Below are 16,723 nucleotides of genomic sequence, written 5' to 3' on the forward strand. Positions count from 1 at the left end.
AAAAGATAGGTTGTTATTTACCCTAAAGATAACATACTAAGTTCCAGAGAGGTACAGTTAAAAGGCACTTACACATCAGCTTTCAGCCATAGCCTTCATCAGACAAATAGAAACACACTCCATTCGTTTAATGAAACCCACCATTCATTCAGTGAGGCCCATTATTTCAGTGAACTGTGTGTGTTTCTCTTTTCCAACGCAGGCTGTGGTTGAAAGCTTAAGTGTGTCATTTAATTTTGCTTATCTGCAACTTAGCATTTTATCTTTATGCTAAGTAGTAATCTATCTTTCCCTACATTGTTGTAAAATTTTGTTTTATATTCTAAGCACATATCTCCACTGCTCACTGTTTTCACACATTTTCTACATAAGTTTCCATTGTAAATTACAATATTTCTAACCCAAGTATTTGGCGACAGCTCACTGTAAGGCTTGTCTCCATCTTCTCTGTTTCACAGTTTTGATTTATGTAGATCTTGGGATGTGTATCTCATCCTAAATCAAGCCAGTAATGTTATCTTTATTGTCTTTGTGTTGAGTAAAAGTGCTAAATCATCTTTGATACTGTTGTGACAGTGCCACGACATTTAACAGTGCCGACAGTACGCGCAAACGGCGATAAAGGCACTCCGCAACTCGGCTGAGCGCGGGAGCGCCACCTAGTTACGAACGGTGCCGGCCGCATGTCATGGCACGGCAGTCGAATGAGAGATACTGAGTTGTTATCATGTAACCAGCTATTGTTTCTAAGTGAGTGTGTTTGAATATCCACGCAATTATTGGTGATTAAAGATTAGAACACATTTTGGCGATGAGGATGGGATTTTTTCACTGCGTTGTGGATTTGTGTGTTTGTGATGGGGCAGACATGGAACAGCTTATGCAAGCGCTCATTGAACAACAAACACAGCTGATGGCTGCTATTCAGGCACAACAAACACAGCTGACGGCTGCTATTCAGGCGTTGTCGACGTCGCTTACTCATCGTCTGTCTTCCCCTTCTCCGCCTCCATTCCCTCCTTACGACGAGGCCGCTGAAGACTGGGAGGATTATGAGAAGCGTTTGCGGCAACACTTCTTGGCTTTCGGCGTTGTCGATGCTCCTATGTGTAAGTCATTATTTCTATGTTGGATTTCCCCACGGATCTATCAGCTGCTATCTCAGTTAGCCCCTCTGCGGGAACCTGCCTCCCTGTCCTTCCAAGAAATGTGTGACTTATTGTCTAACTATTACCGCAAAAACACCCAAGTCGTTGCCACCCGCGTGGCGTTCTACTGGTGTCGTAAACAGCCCTATCAATCTTACCGGGCTTGGGCGGCGGAACTACATGGTCTGAGTAGGAAATGTCAGTTTGTCACGGACACTCATCATGAGTCTTATGCTGATTCAGTGGTTAGGGATGCTGTTCTACGGCTTGCTCCTGATAAAGAAGTTCGGCAACGTGCCCTACAACTGCCAAACCCGTCGTTGTCAGAAGTTCTAAGCATCGCTCAATCATTTGAAGTGTCTCACGCTGCTGGCGCGCAAATAGACGCGTGGTGTGATGTAGGCACTGTACAGTCAACTTTCGACATGGACAATTTGCCTGTTTCACAGGAGAACGAAGATGTGGCGGCGGTTCACTTGCGTAAACAATGTCGCGTTGGGCCGCAACGCTCGCAGCGACAACAGCAACCACAGAAGCAGGTTCGTTCCGCACTTCCTTCTTGTCCATGTTGTTTCGTACAGCATGACAGGGCCGCATGTCCAAAACGTTGGGCCACGTGTAATTCATGTAGTTAAAAAGGCCACATTGCTTCTGTGTGTCAGTCCCCTAAAGTTCCTGGCGACGAGGATGAGGCATCGGACATGGATGTTAACTGTGTGCTTTCTCAAACAAATAAGTTGTTTGTTACTGTTTGTGTTCTGGATAAAGACATTCGCATGCAAGTGGACACTGGCTCTGCAGTAACTCTCATTAATTCTCGCACGTATTTGGAGTTGGGCTCCCCTCCCTTGTCTCCAGTTACGCGAAATCTGAGAACTTATAATAAACAGAAAATTCCTATCATTGGCCAGTTTGATGCTTCCACTGCCTACAAGTCTGTTGTTAGGCCCCTCACGTTTTATGTGGTGGATCATGCGGGCACTGAAAACCTGTTCGGTTATGATGCTTTCCAGTTGTTCGGGTTCTCCATTGATGATGATGTGCACCTCATATCTGAGGATATTCCGTATCAACAGCTGGATGGATTGTGTTCTGAATTTTCGTCCGTGTTATTTGCTGGTCTGGGTCGTGCCAAGGATTTTGAAGCCCACATTACTCTTAAACCTACAGCTCGCCCTAAGTTTTTCCGGGCACGCCCTATTCCGGTGGCGTTGCATGCACCTGTCAAGGCTGAGATAGACAGGTTAACAGCTTCAGGGATTCTCGTTCCTGTTACCTCCAGCGAATGGGCATCGCCAATCGTGGTGGTTTCTAAACCAAATGGGAGTCTGCAATTGTGTGGTGATTTTAAAGCCACCGTCAACGCTCAGAGCCTCATTGACACTTATCCTCTCCCCCATCCTGAGGAGCTATTTACCAAGCTCACTGGGGGCCAGTTCTTTTCCAAACTTGACTTATCGGAGGCGTACCATTATTTGCCGTTGGATGCTTCTTCCAAGGAATTTCTCGTCATCAACACACCTTGTGGGTTGTATCAGTACCAGCGGTTACCATTTGGCGTCGCTAGCGCGCCGGCCATTTTTCAGCGGTTTTTGGAACAGCTCACGGCTTCCGTACCCGGCTGCATAAACTATCTGGATGACATTGTTGTCACGGGGGCCTCCACTGAGGAGCACCTTTGCAATTTGCGTTCACTGTTTCGGGTTTTGCATTCGGCTGGGTTGAAGTGCAATCTGGACAAGTCACAGTTCTTCCAACCCTCCATTGTGTACCTTGGTTTCCACTTGTCCCATGAGGGTATACGTCCTCTACGTCAGCACGTTGCGGCCATTAACGCTCTACCCCGCCCGTCTACGGTCAAAGAACTTCAGGCGTTTCTAGGCAAGATTGCTTATTATCACAAATTCATTCCATCCGCGGCGGCGGTAGCTCATCCTCTGCATCAGCTGTTACACAAAAACGTCCCTTTCTGTTGGTCCGACGAGTGTGAGCAGGCTTTTGTCTGCCTGAAGGCTCACTTGCAGTCAGCGCCTTGTCTTGCCACATTCCGTGCGGGTCAGCACTTGGTTCTGGCGACTGACGCGTCAGAGTATGGCCTAGGGGCTGTTCTCGCCCAGTATGAGGATGGGTCGGAACAACCCATCGCCTATGCTTCCAAGACCCTCAGCGATACGCAACAGCGTTACTCTCAAATCGAAAAGGAGGCGCTCGCTATCATTTATGCTCTAAAAAAGTTCAGCGTTTTTTTTGTATGGTTCTAAGTTTCACCTCATCACCGACCACAAGCCGCTGGTCTCTCTGTTCAGCCCATCGGCGTTGCTTCCGGATAAGGCAGCTCACCGCCTGCAACGTTGGGCCTTATACTTGTCTTGTTTTCACTATGAGATTCACTATCGCCCCATGGCCCAGCACGCCAACGCTGACGCATTGTCGCGATTGCCGATGGGCCCCGACCCGGTTTTCGATCGTGATGAACTACTCTGTTTCCACACTTATGAGGAAGAACGTCGTGCGGTCGAGGGTTTTCCACTTACAGGTTCGCAGGTCGCGACGGCTACTGCGCGGGACCTGGTCCTGCGTCAGGTGATCGGTTTTGTTCAACGGGGTTGGCCGGACAGGACCAAGGGCCGGGCATCGAATCCCCTTCGCAACTACCATGCCTTGCGCCTTCGTCTGTCTGTTCGTGATGGTGTTGTTCTTCTGGCCATGGATGGCGCATCTCCACGGGTCATGGTGCCAGCCTCTCTTCGCAAAGATGTTCTCAAACTGATGCATTAAGGCCATTGGGGAAATTCTCGGAATAAGTCCCTGGCCCGCAGGCACGTTTATTGGCCCGGTATTGATTCGGACATCGCCCACATGGTTGCTGCGTGTGGTCAGTGTGCTCAACAACTGGCTGCACCTCGTACAATGCCCTCTCCGTGGCCTGATCCGGCGCAGCCATGGGAACCGGTGCACGCTGACTTTGCCGGTCCCTTCCTTGGTACTTATTGGCTACTGTTGATTGACGCCTTCTCGAAGTTTCCGTTTGTTGTTCGATGTCTGTCGCCCATCACTGCGGCGACGACGCTGGCTTTGTGCAAAATCTTTGCGCTAGAAGGTCTTCCATCCACGATCGTCATGGACAATGGCCCTCAGTTCTCTTCGCAGGCCTTCCGTGCTTTTTGTACTGGACAAGGGATTCATCATGTTACAGCACCGCCCTTCCATCCGCAATCGAATGGGGAGATCGAGCGCCTTGTCCGCACTTTCAAAAGCCAGATGAAAAAATTTCTTTGTGATTTTTCCACAGATGACGCTCTGCTGCAATTTCTGAGTTCTTATCGCTTCACGCCTCTGGGTGATCGCAGCCCTGCTGAACTCTTGCATGGCCGCCAACCGCGCACTCTACTGCACCTGCTTCACCCTGTCAGGCCTTGTGCTGTGTCCCCTAGTGCGGGAAAATACTCGGTGGGCGCCGACGTGTTGGCACGAGGGTATGGGCCTCGCCCTAAATGAATTCCAGGGGTGGTCAAGGCTCTTCGCGGCTGTGGCTTTGTGAAATACGTACGGACGACGGCATGGTTGTTCGCCATTATGACCAGATGCGCCCACGAGTGGTGGCCATGCAGGTGCCACCGCCCCTTCCTTCGCCTCCACCAGCCTGAGAAGCCCGTCCTGTCGCTGCTGCCGATCTACCGTACATGTTGATGCAGCCGGCATCGCTACCGTTTCCGAGTACGCTGGAACCGGCCCCAGTCGCGACGCCACCTTCTCCGGGACCCATCTCGCTGGAGCACACCCCCAGGTCCACGACACCTATGGATGCTGCTCCGGAGTTTTCACCCATCATCTCGTCCAGGAGGCATGTTCCACGCATGAGCTTCCGTCCTGGACATTTTCGACCATACTCTCGTGTCTCTCCGCGGGATCTTCTCGGGGTCTCACAAGAGGCCATGGATGTCTCCGCACTGTCCATGTCTCCAAGGAAGTGAGTTTTTTTTCTCTCTCTCTCTCTTTCTTTCTTTTCTCTCTCTCTCTCTCTCTCTCACTCTCTCTATCTCTCTCTCTCTCTCTATCTCTCTCTCTCTCTCTCTCTCTCTCTCTCTCTCTCTCTCTCTCTCAAGGGGGGGAAAGTGTTGTGGCAGTGCCACCACATTTAACTGTGCCGCCACGACAGTACACGCAAATGGCGATAGAGGCGCTCCGCAACTCGGCTGAGCGCGGGAATGCCTCATGTAACCAGCTATTGTTTCTACGTGAGTGTGTTTGAATATCCACGCAGTTATTGGTGATTAAAGGTTATAACAGATACCTTCATCATGTGCAAAACCCTGTTTTTTATTTTGAACTCATATTAACAGAGATCTGCTGTTAACTTACATAATGCCTTTAATAGCATGCTTCTTGCAATGCCACAAATCTGAGGGTGATGTTTTTGGTAGATTGTCATAATATGATGAACACTCTGCACACGTAATGTCTTTGTCACAGTTTTTAGTTTTACCACTGTTTCTTTCAGTTATTTTTAATATAACATGCTAAACATAATTGTTTCATCATGAGCTGAAAGTGTTACATGTTGAGCATTTTTCTTAAGTCTTCTTGTATTTTAACACACTTACAAACTACTTGTGGTGCCATTAAGATAATTGCCATATGCTATATAGTCACTAGGCAACTATGATTGTAACTACCAGTTAGTAAATACTCCTGGAACACATACAGTATGTCTTAATTTGATGATGTAGTACATAGAACCTTATGCTGATTTTGTGATTTATAATTTATTTTTATTGTTGTTAATTGTATGTAGCACAAACATACTTTTTCTCCAATGAATTATATAAAATGGTGCACATTTTCTACTTAATCACTGCTAGTTACTCTGTATTAATATGTTCTGTTAGTAAGCATTGATACTTTACAATATTTATATTTTTCCTGATAGGCGTTACATACCTGAACTACAAAACTATCCGATAGAATATTTATATGAGCCGTGGAAAGCACCACTTGAGGTGCAAGAACGAGCTGGCTGTGTTATTGGAAAGGACTACCCAGAGAGGATTGTGGATCATCAAGATGCTTCCAGAAAGAATAAACAAGTTAGTACCATGCATGATTGTTCCTATATCCCACAATGTCTTGCTTTTGAGGTACTGAATGTGTAGTACTGTTATAATTTCAAATTGTAAGTTATCTGCAAGAAAGTAATTTTTTCCCGTGTGTGACAGTCTAGGTGAATGCATTGGTCCTCTTCTGAACAAAATGTACGAAATTTACACTTTCCTATTCCCATTACAGTGGTACTGAGTCTGTAGACTTATCACCTGTATTCTTTTAGTTTCAGGTAGATACTAATATAACCAAGTTATATCCACTGTTTAGCATTCATTTCTTTTTTGTGTCATGTATGGAGTATGTCCATGCTGCAGAAGTTTCTTTCTTTCATCACTTGGAGGAATACAGCAGCCAGCCACTTTTTGTGCAGCTTTATTTTTGTCAATACATGTTTCAAACAGAAATAAAGCTATGCAAAATGTGTCTTGTTGTTGTATTTCTACAAGTAATTCAATCCACAGCCACAGATCTCACTCACTGTTAACGTGGATAAATTATTCTTTCTCTGTTTTGCTTATTTTCCCATTGTAGTCCTTGAAAAGTGAAAACAATTGGCTTCTGGTCATTTTTGGTATCAACAGGATAAAACTTCAGACATTGCTAACGTATCACTGTATTAATATGCAAACATATTAAAACAAAGAATATTTCCTTGGGTTTGGCTTGAAGGAACTATGATGTCACTGCCTTTCTTTTCATTTTTCCTTATTTAGGAATGAAAGGCGTTAAAAGGCAAAGGTTCATCCACGTTATCTAAGTTTTGTCTGTCACTGTCCAGCATCATCAGTGACCCATATTTAGGTGTGCTGTAAATAAAAAAGTACTTCTTGCTTGAGTATTCTTACTGGCATACGTACTTCTATTAAAGTGTAATGCAGTAGTTACGTTGCACTAAACTGTGTCAGTCCTGTCATCTTGTAGAATCGGGTGTACTCCTGGTGTTCGTATCTTCTCAACACTATATTTTGATGTCTCCTATCATCATCCTCATAAGGTGTTTCCTGAGACTGGTCAGTAAGCTGACCAAGTCCCATGTTTATGGCTGGACAGTGTCAGGGGTCCACTGTACCCTTCCACACACACACACACACACACACACACACACACACACACACACACACACACACACACACTACGGCCGTTTCTGGTGGTGGTATCCATCCCACGTTTTCTTCTTACATTCGGGTCCATTGCAGCTGCTTGTCTTAGTGGCGGCTGTCCCAAGGCATTCCACATTAGGTTCACACCTGCCACACTCGTTCCTATCGCTATTGTAATGCTGTAGAGGTTTCTTGTGCTGTTCGCGACTGCTGCAGCTATCTCTCATGGTCGAGTCATTCTCCTGCACGACTGAGTTCGATGGGCGCCTGCAAGGTGCACTTGAGCTGCTGTAGGAGCTGCATATTATGTCTTTGCATGATGCAGCAATCTCTCATGGCGATGGCGATTCTCTGGAGTTGTGTCCTGTGTCTGCTCGCAGTTTGTGTGGTGCCTGTGGTTTCAGAGGGTTGATGTTGTTTCCTGTCTTGTCTGTGACAGCTGTGGCTGTCTCTTGAGGAGGTTGTCGCTGCCTACAAGTGAAGGGAACTTTCCTCCATTGTTTCAGTAGTAGCCGGGTTCCACAACATACTGAGCTGGTATCTTGCTTTCCTGTTGATCAGGTTCTCTGCTATCTTGATTTCAATAGATTCATAAATGACACTATCAGGTCATTCCATGTCAGTTCAACCAGGGGCTCCAGTTCATAGTCTCAGATTTGACTGAAATTCAGTACACTAATTCTACCATGTGTGGAACACTCGTGTACAAAGTATTAGTTTCCCCTGCCAATTAGTTCCAGAATTATGACTTGTGAAAGAAGGCAGTGTGACCCAGAAATCGCAACCCGCATCTGGCAATCTATCTTCAGACCCAACTTCAGGTCTTAATAACTTTGCAACTATTCCACACAATCCAGTGAAATTTTTACAACCCAGTAACATCCATTTAGAGAACACACCTCATGAATCAAAACACCAACAACATATTTCTGAGGGAAAATAAAAAATTCCAAAATGAGATTTAAAAAATGTAATACGTTAAAAGGTACATATTGTAGGTACCCTCTATGCCAAATATGATTCACTCAGAAAGGGTATAAATTTTTTGCGGTAAGCTTAATGTAGCCTGAACACACACAGAACTCATCATGCCCATATCAGTCACAAAAACTGAGTTACATGCACATTAAAATACAAAAATTTGAAAAATTACCTGAAAAACATGGATTTTTGAAGTGTGGTAGCACAAAAGGGACAAGTGGTATCCAAGCCAAATTTCACACACTGCATAAGTAGACCATAATGATAATATCTCAAAATTTCAGCATGTTATTGCAAGACATTTGTGTGCAACGGAAGTTGACAGATGTATTTGGTGATGTGGCCATTGTTTCACAACACAATTTTGTAAAAACATATCATAAACTGTTCTGACTCTTCTTATCCTCTCCCACAACTGTTTAATCACTAAGCAACAACATATAGACAGATTAACACAGCCTATCATTAATGTTTACTGCACCTTAACTGCTAAAAACCAGTCGATTGTGCTTCAAACAGAAGTTCTCCCACACTTTAGCTACTGTAATCTGTACATTGAGTGGCAAATTGTACTGTCTTCCTGACACTGTGGTAGGAGCTGATACTGTCATAAGAATATGTTCAAAAGGAATCCAACACCTGTCTGCCAAACGTGGCCAATGAAATGATCTTGCTGGTCCTGCTGGTGCCATGAAGTTCACAAATACATCACCTTCTGCTTCACAGCACTCTGCAACACATCCTAAGTACAATTTGTCATCATAAACAGCAGTAATATAGCAACCTGGTTGTATGTTGCTGCTTTTGCTTCTGAATCCTGAGTCTGACACACTGTGAAGACATATGTTGGGCATGAACCTATAGTTATAACCGGACAGTCTGCTCATCTGCACATTGTCAGAGTCCGCTGGAGAGAAGTGACGGTGGCTCCTTGTGCCTGCAACAGTTTTAACGTGTTCTAGTCTGCTTTTTAGCAACTCTTTGAGTGATTTCACCTCATCTTTCAAACATAGAATGATTGTATGCCAGAGATATTTTTCTGTACCCAGGTAAATAATTGAAGAGGTGTTAGAATGTGACCTTCTGTAGGGTGCTGCAGACTAGCTCGTGATGACATGTGCTTAATAGTAGCACCAATACCATCACATACATTTTTACCATGACTTGTGAAAAAATTTCATTCTGCGTGAATCTGAAAATCATGGTAATGCATGCATAAATTTTTGAGATATTTACTGACTAGCTGCCCCATCACTGAAGTATTTCGCAAAATGTATGTGAGGCAGCTTGTTTTTCACATATGCCATGACAGTGGGAATGTGGGCATGAACTGCAATGGCATCGTGAATTAAACAGTCACTAAAAATGCACAGGTTCATGACAGACACATCACCTGATTCACCTCAATAGTAAATCGCAAATGGCTGGAGAGTTGCTTGACTGTTGGCCCAATGATATCCTTGGATGGCATCTTGAACTATAAATGCATAATTTTCAGAAAAGTCTAGTATTACTACAATTTCATCTTGTTTCAAATTATCCTTACAAAACTGGAGATAAGCCGACTGTGCTGTTGCTGTGAAGCTGTGTGTGGTCAGTTTGTCTGTTTTTTGACGACACATTTCAACAAAATCTTCCACTGTACTTTGCTTTGTTTCAAGACTTGTGCGATCCATGTATGTCCATTGTTTATAAGAAACAAGTTCATCATCCTGCATAAGAAGTTCACCACACAGTTTGTTATTCATGTGTTCTGCAAGATTTGCCTTACCAGGACACTTTTCACACCTGTGTATCATGCACTGGTAGGAACTTATGTGACACACTGGCAACTTCATTGCACCTTTGTAATCCCATTTTGGCCGAAGATTGAAAAAAGATCATAAACCTACTTTGGTATTGGGATACTTTTCCTTGAATTCTACATTTAGTTCTGATGTTGCATAGCAACAGTCTTTTTTGCATCTGGACACGTACATTTCCCATTTTCACCATTACATAGTCTTTTTTTTTCAGACATTATTCGGCTGTAGCCATTATTTTCATGAAACTCCAACACTAGCGCCTTTATTTCTGAACTCAATTGCTTACCCTGAGCCTGCTGAAGTTGTGGAAGCACTCCTTGGGTTGCTTTTATTTTCCTAGCTTGCTTTACCATATATGTAGAAACATTGAATTCCTTTGCAGTGTAGTCAATAGACCAGCTGGAAGGTGCAAGGGTAAGAATAGCTACTTTTTTCTGGCGTGTGGATATGGTACATTTTTCTTTCAAATCATGCACAATTTTGTCCAAATCAGAGCATTTCTGGCATAATTTCTGTTCCTTTGGAGCAGATAGTTCTTCCTCTTCCACCATTAGCGTGTGAGCTATTTTGTGTTTTAATTCCATTTGAGCTTCTTGTAGTATTCTTCTACCATAGCTGGGCCTGTCTCTTTTTCCCAACTTTGTGTGTCTTCATGGGAGACAAACCAAGAGCAGTCATTGAAGTATTTAATTGCTCATCGGCTGTGGTTGTAGGTGGCTGATACTCTTCATCACTTTCATTTAAATTATCAGAATATTCTTCATTTTTTAGCAGTGTAACACACCTGGAACATAACTTTTGTCCTGGTTTCATGTTAAGTCCCATGCACTGATTCAATACTGTTTTTATATCAAATTCTCTGAAGCTACACTTCACTGTCTTCTTATGAATCCAAAATGGTTCAAAACAACTTCTTTGTAGGAAAGAATACTTATCCAGAAACACTTTCATATGATGATAACAAACACTAAAGTTTCCTGGAACTGTACTTCTTGTGCCCACAGGGTGTATCCCGGATCTCCATAGCAACAAATCTTGGTCCGATTCATCCAGATCATACAATACAAAGCGAATGCCACATTTTGTTCCATATGTTGTTTTATGACATTCAGATGCTTGTGCTCTACCAATACTGCAACTTGTTTGAACAAAAGCACCACTAGTACACTCTTCTGCCTCCATACTGACTTTCCACAACAGTACTGACCAGTCTGTACTAGAATCTTAAAAACATGAGTAACCTGTAATTGTTGCTTGTTTCCTTTGTTGTTCCTGCCTAACAATGACTCAGTCTGTCCCTGAAAACTACCATTGTTTAACTTTTCTGTTGCCTTATGGTCCCCAACAATTGCTGCAGCTTTATCTGAAACAAGCTGTCTACATCATCACTGTTACTTGCTAAATCGTGTTGAAAGAAACATAACCAAATACATCTCTGTCAACTTTTATTGTACACAAATGCCTTGCAATAACAAATTGAAATTTTGCCACATATTATATTATGGTCTACTTATGCAGTATTTGAAATTTGGCTTGGATATCACTTGTCCCTTTTGTGCTACCACATTTAGAAAATCCATGTTTTTCAGGTAATTTTTCAAATTTGAGTATTTTCATGTGCATGTAACTCAGTTTGTGTGACTGATATGGCAAGATGAGTTCTGTGTATGTTTAGGCCACATTAAGCTTATCACAAAAAAATTTATACCCTTTTTGAGTGAATTATATTTCGCATAGAGAGCACCTTCAATATGTACCTTTTAACATATTACATTTTTTAAATAACATTTTGGAATTTTTTATTTTTCCTCAGAAATATGTTGTTGGTGTTTTGATTCATGGAGTGTGTTCTCTAAATGGATGTTACTGGGTTGTAAAAATTTCACTGTAGTGTGTGGAATAGTTCCAAAGTTATTAAGACCTGAAGTTGGGTCTGAAGATAGATTGCCAGATGCGGGTTGCAATTTCCGGGTCACTCCACCTTCTTTCACAAGCCATAATTCTGGAACTAATTGGCAGGGAACTTAAAATTTTGTACATGAGTGTTCCACACTTGGTAGCTTTGGTGTGCTAAATTTCAGCCAAATCTGAGACTATCAGCTGGAACATTTTCTCAAATTGGTTGAATTGACATGGAATGATTCTATCCCAAAATCTGAGAGTTTGAGCCAGGATCCTGGTTTTCTCATAATTCATGGTGGATTCAAATTTCAGGCAATGTTCTTCTATTGCTGATTCAGTGGCCTATCATAGCCTGGTATGTCTTTCATGTTTCTTAGATCTTATGTCAACTGTTCTTGTGGTTTGACCAATGGAAGACATACTCCATTCAGATGGTTTATGGTAGATACAAGTTTTCTAACCCCAGATCGCTCTTGACCAATCAGAGGATCACCCTGATCTTGTTTGGCAGACAGAACACACTTTTATGTAATGTTTCTTCAGGATTTTGCTGATCATAGCAGATATAGGCCCTGTTTACAGCAAAAAAGCTACCTTCCTAGTCTCTTCATCTTGTTCCTTTCCAGTTGTATCAGGTCATCTGATGAGATACAGCACTTGTTGGACCTCCCTGATTAACGATTGTCTGTGAACTCTTGCTGTTATGTTCTAACTTTGCTGTCAAGCTGTCTAGGTTGGACAGTGTTTTGGCTTGGTGTACAAATGTTTCAGCTCTCTATTTTTCTGTGCTGGTAATGACAGCTGTTGGCCTCTAGATATAAGTCGGTATGTGTCGGTTTCCTATACATACTGTAGCCTAACGTGCTGTCTGCCTACCACTTCACCGGACATCCAGGAGCAGGAGTTGACCATCATTCGCTAGTACCATGGTGAACTTAAAGTTGGGATGTGTTGAGTTCATATGGTCCAGGAACTTGTCCATACTTTTCCAGCCATGAGGCCAGATGATGAACGTATGATCAACGTATCTGAAGAAACACATCAGCTGGTAGGCAGGAGTAGTAAGTGCCTCATCCTCAAATTTTTCCATAAACAGATTTTCCCTGACCAGAAATAAGGGGCTATCCATTGACACTCCTCTGGTTTCCTCAAGAATTGGCCTGCACACTAGAAGTAGTTGATGTTAATATGCTTGAAAAGATCTAGCAGATCTCCATCAAACCTCTCACTGATTAAACCGAGTGTGTCCTGAACTGATACCCTGGTGGAAAGAGACACAACATCATAGCTGACTATGATGTCTGTGTTCGAGATGTGTATATTTTTGAGATGTTCCACAAAGTCCGAGGAGTTGTGGGTGTAATGGATGCACTTTCACTTATATAGTGCTAACATCATCTGAAGATGGGTGGCTGCATTGATATTGCTTATAATCAGACAAAGCCATAAACCGTCTTTGTGGACCTTGGGTAATCCATATAGTGTGGGTGCCAATAGTCTGGGTGTTACTGGTGTCTTAGCTTTCAGGTGCTTGACGACTTTCTCAAACAATCTTGCTTCTTTAAGCAGAGCCTGGGTTTTCCTGTCCATTCTGTTCATGGGGCCATTTTCTAATGGACTGTATGCAGGTCCTTGTAAAAGTTGACACATCTAGTCAATGTCTGTCTTCAGCAGTATGACAGAGTTCCCCTTGTCCAAGGGTAAAACCACTGAGCTTTCATCTTCTTGCAACTCTTGAGGACCATCCGCTCACCTCTTGAGATGTTCGTTTTGGGCGTCCTGTCTCTGGTTAGTGCCCTGCATGTCTCTTTCCAAATATATTTTGTAACAATTGATGTTAGTGTGCTAAACACTTGCTCCACAGAGCTGTTGAAGCTGGAAACTGATAGGTCTCTAGGAGGGTCTGCAAAGTTGAGACTCTTTCCAAGTACTTTCAAGGTGACATTTTGTAACATGCGACCACTTAGATTTGCCACCTTGTGGCTATTGTATTTGATGCATTCAAATTTTGCCAATTGTCAATCTGTAGTGTTGTGTTTGATGCATGCTACCAGTGACCGTGACATACAGTCCATCCTACCCAAGTCCTCTGGTGGTAAGTTGTTTTCCAAGTCCAGATGTAGATGTAGTAGCTCCCTGGAGGTGACATAGACTCTATGCTGCATGTCATGGATCCATTCCCTTACCAGAACCATACTGGCACAATGCTTAATCCTATTAGCTGCCTTAGATGTGATATGATGTTTAATTTTGGCAATACGGGCCTGATGTCTCTTTCTCTGCATCTGAATAGAAAGCGGAGTGAGCTCATCATCCTCTTTGCACTGTTGTAGCGTGCCCTGTAGCTTCATCTTCATGCACATTTTCTCCCCATAGGGTCTTGAGTTATATTTTCCTAGACTTTCCTGGCAATTCATTGTCATCTTGTAGAATCAGGTGTACTGCCAGTGCTCAGAGTCATTCCAACTTAATAGTTAGACGTTATAACTCAGCGCCTTCATCAGGTGTCCTGAGACTAGTTCACACACTGACCGGGTCCTATACCTATGCAAGGACTGTGTCTGGTGCTCACTGTGCCTTCTGCGCCCGCTATGGCTATTTGTGGCAGTGATATCCATTTCAAGGCATTCTGTCTTATGTCCGTGCCTGTTGTGGCTGTTTTCCCCTGTGGCAGCCATCCAGTTGTGTTCCATATTAGGTCCACGCGCACCAGGTGCATTCCTAGCACGATCATAATGCAGTAGACATTTATTATGCTGTTTGTGACCATTGTGGCTTTCTCGCTTGACTGCGTCATTCTCCTGCCCTGTGCCTGCGAGGTACATTTCCTGCAGCATAGGGCTGCTGTAGGAGCTGCATATTATGTCCATGCGTGCTGCAGCAATTTCTCAAGGTGGTGGCAACTGTGTCGATTTATCCTATGTCTGCTCGCATGTTGTGTGGTGCCTGAGGTGTCAGGTGGTTGATGTTGTTCCCAAACTTGTCTGTGACCTCTGTGGCTGTCTCCTGATGAGGTAGTCGCTGCCTGGTGCTCCCTAAGAGGTTTGATCCCATTAATTATGCCCCTGGTCATCTGAGGTCCATTACAGGTGAAGGGAACTTTCTTCCGTTGTTTTTATAGTAGTACCAAAGCTGGATTCCACACTGTACTGAGATGGTATGCTTCCCAGTTGTTCAGATTCTCTGCCATCTTGATTTCAATAGATTTATTAATCTGGGGCTTGGAGCCAGGATCCTGATTTTTTTCATAATTCATGGTGTGTTCAAGTTCCAGACAATGTTTTGCTATTGCTGATTTAGTGGCCTATTGTAGCTCGGTATGGCTTTGGTGTTCCTTAGATCTTCTGTCAACTGTTCTTATGGAACCTAGTCACCTTGCCAACTGGTCTCATGAAACGCCGGGTGAAGACACTGAGTTACGACATCGAAATATCATGTTGAAAAGATATGGAACACTGGCGGATAACAGTGAATCACTTGGAAGGTCTAAGAAATTGTGTGTCTCAATCATACTTCCTTTTTGAGAAAGTTACTGACGGCTCTTCACTTGTGCATATTCTTGATGCAGGTAGTAGTTTTGTGCAACTTAAACTCAGCTGTAGCTAACATGGCATCATGTTTTTATTGTTTTTGTTCTCAGGCACTGAACAGTTGTGAAACAGCACTTTCTTTTAATTGTTACAAGTAGTCTGAAAGTAGTATTTCCATGATATACACGCTGCTTCTGATACATGCATTTTCCTATCATCGCATATACTATATATTTTTCTTTGTTTTGTGGATACATATAACTATGATGTCATAAAATAAGCTGCTTTTGGATAGTAGCATTTTTATCAGTCTTTCTCTCTGTAATACAATGGACAGTTAACTCGTGTGCAGTGTTTCATCTATTATTCTGCCAGTGTAAAGTTGGATCCCTAGTAGGCTTAGGTTTTCCATTTTTCCTGTGTTGTTCCAGGAACAGACCACAAGTTCCTTTTGCAGAGCTGTAAATGATTCCCAATCGTTTCATAAATATGCACTATGCAAGTGGTCCATTTGCAGTTTTAATTTCAGTGTGAGATTAGGTTTGGCCCAGACAACAGCAGGAGAGCACAACAGTTGGCCCACATCTCACTAACAATTCTTGAAAAATGTCAAAAAAACCAGTTATATCTAAATTCACTCTTCATTCAAAATTGTTTATGGAGCTCTGTTTAGTGGGTAAAAATATCTAGGTCCTTCAGTAAGCTTAAGGCACGTACTTTGGGGATCCGTGCAACACTTCCACGCTTTCAACTACGAGACCTAACTTAATTGAAACCATGGGAATGTTGCACGGAGCCCTAAAGGGACATGCCTAGAATGTACTGGAGAACCTAGAAATTTTTACCCACAGAAACAGAGCTCTGCAAACAGTTTTGAACAGAGAGTTAATTTAGCCGTAACAGGTTTTTTGATATTTTTTGAGGATTGCTAGTGTGACATGCGAAGACCTCCTGATGCCTGCATCTTCTGCAAGATGGAGCTGCTGTAAGCATCAAGGTGGAAAAATAAAGAAAAGAAAGTAAAATTTGAAGACAATATCCAACACGCTGGGTTCACCTGCTGGATGGACTTGCATCTATGTGTAATTTTTTGACCCAGTTTGTTAGTTGACACTCAGATTATGCATGGGTTTTTAGGCTGTTTTGCAAGTTCT

At 43.1% G+C, this 16,723-nt stretch overlaps 1 protein-coding gene across 5 annotated transcripts in view; it reads left to right on the top strand.

Annotated features, from left to right (window-relative positions):
- Nucleotides 1-16,723, top strand: part of LOC126163014 (cryptochrome-1) — a 122,577-nt gene that overhangs the window by 93,545 nt on the left and 12,309 nt on the right. For 2 of the 5 annotated variants that reach the window (XM_049919878.1, XM_049919879.1), the window contains 2 exons: nucleotides 6,079-6,235; nucleotides 16,105-16,527. The exons of 1 other annotated variant lie outside the window; for it this stretch is intronic. In XM_049919878.1, the coding sequence (XP_049775835.1) occupies nucleotides 6,079-6,235; nucleotides 16,105-16,242 (295 nt within the window). In that variant the 3' untranslated portion in view covers nucleotides 16,243-16,527. Of the gene's footprint in view, nucleotides 1-6,078; nucleotides 6,236-16,104; nucleotides 16,528-16,723 lie in introns of those variants that run through there. 2 more of the 5 variants (XM_049919881.1, XM_049919880.1) reach the window with 1 other exon arrangement.

The sequence above is a fragment of the Schistocerca cancellata genome, chromosome 2, assembly GCF_023864275.1.
Source record: "Schistocerca cancellata isolate TAMUIC-IGC-003103 chromosome 2, iqSchCanc2.1, whole genome shotgun sequence".
NCBI classification, from domain to species: Eukaryota; Metazoa; Arthropoda; class Insecta; order Orthoptera; family Acrididae; genus Schistocerca; species Schistocerca cancellata.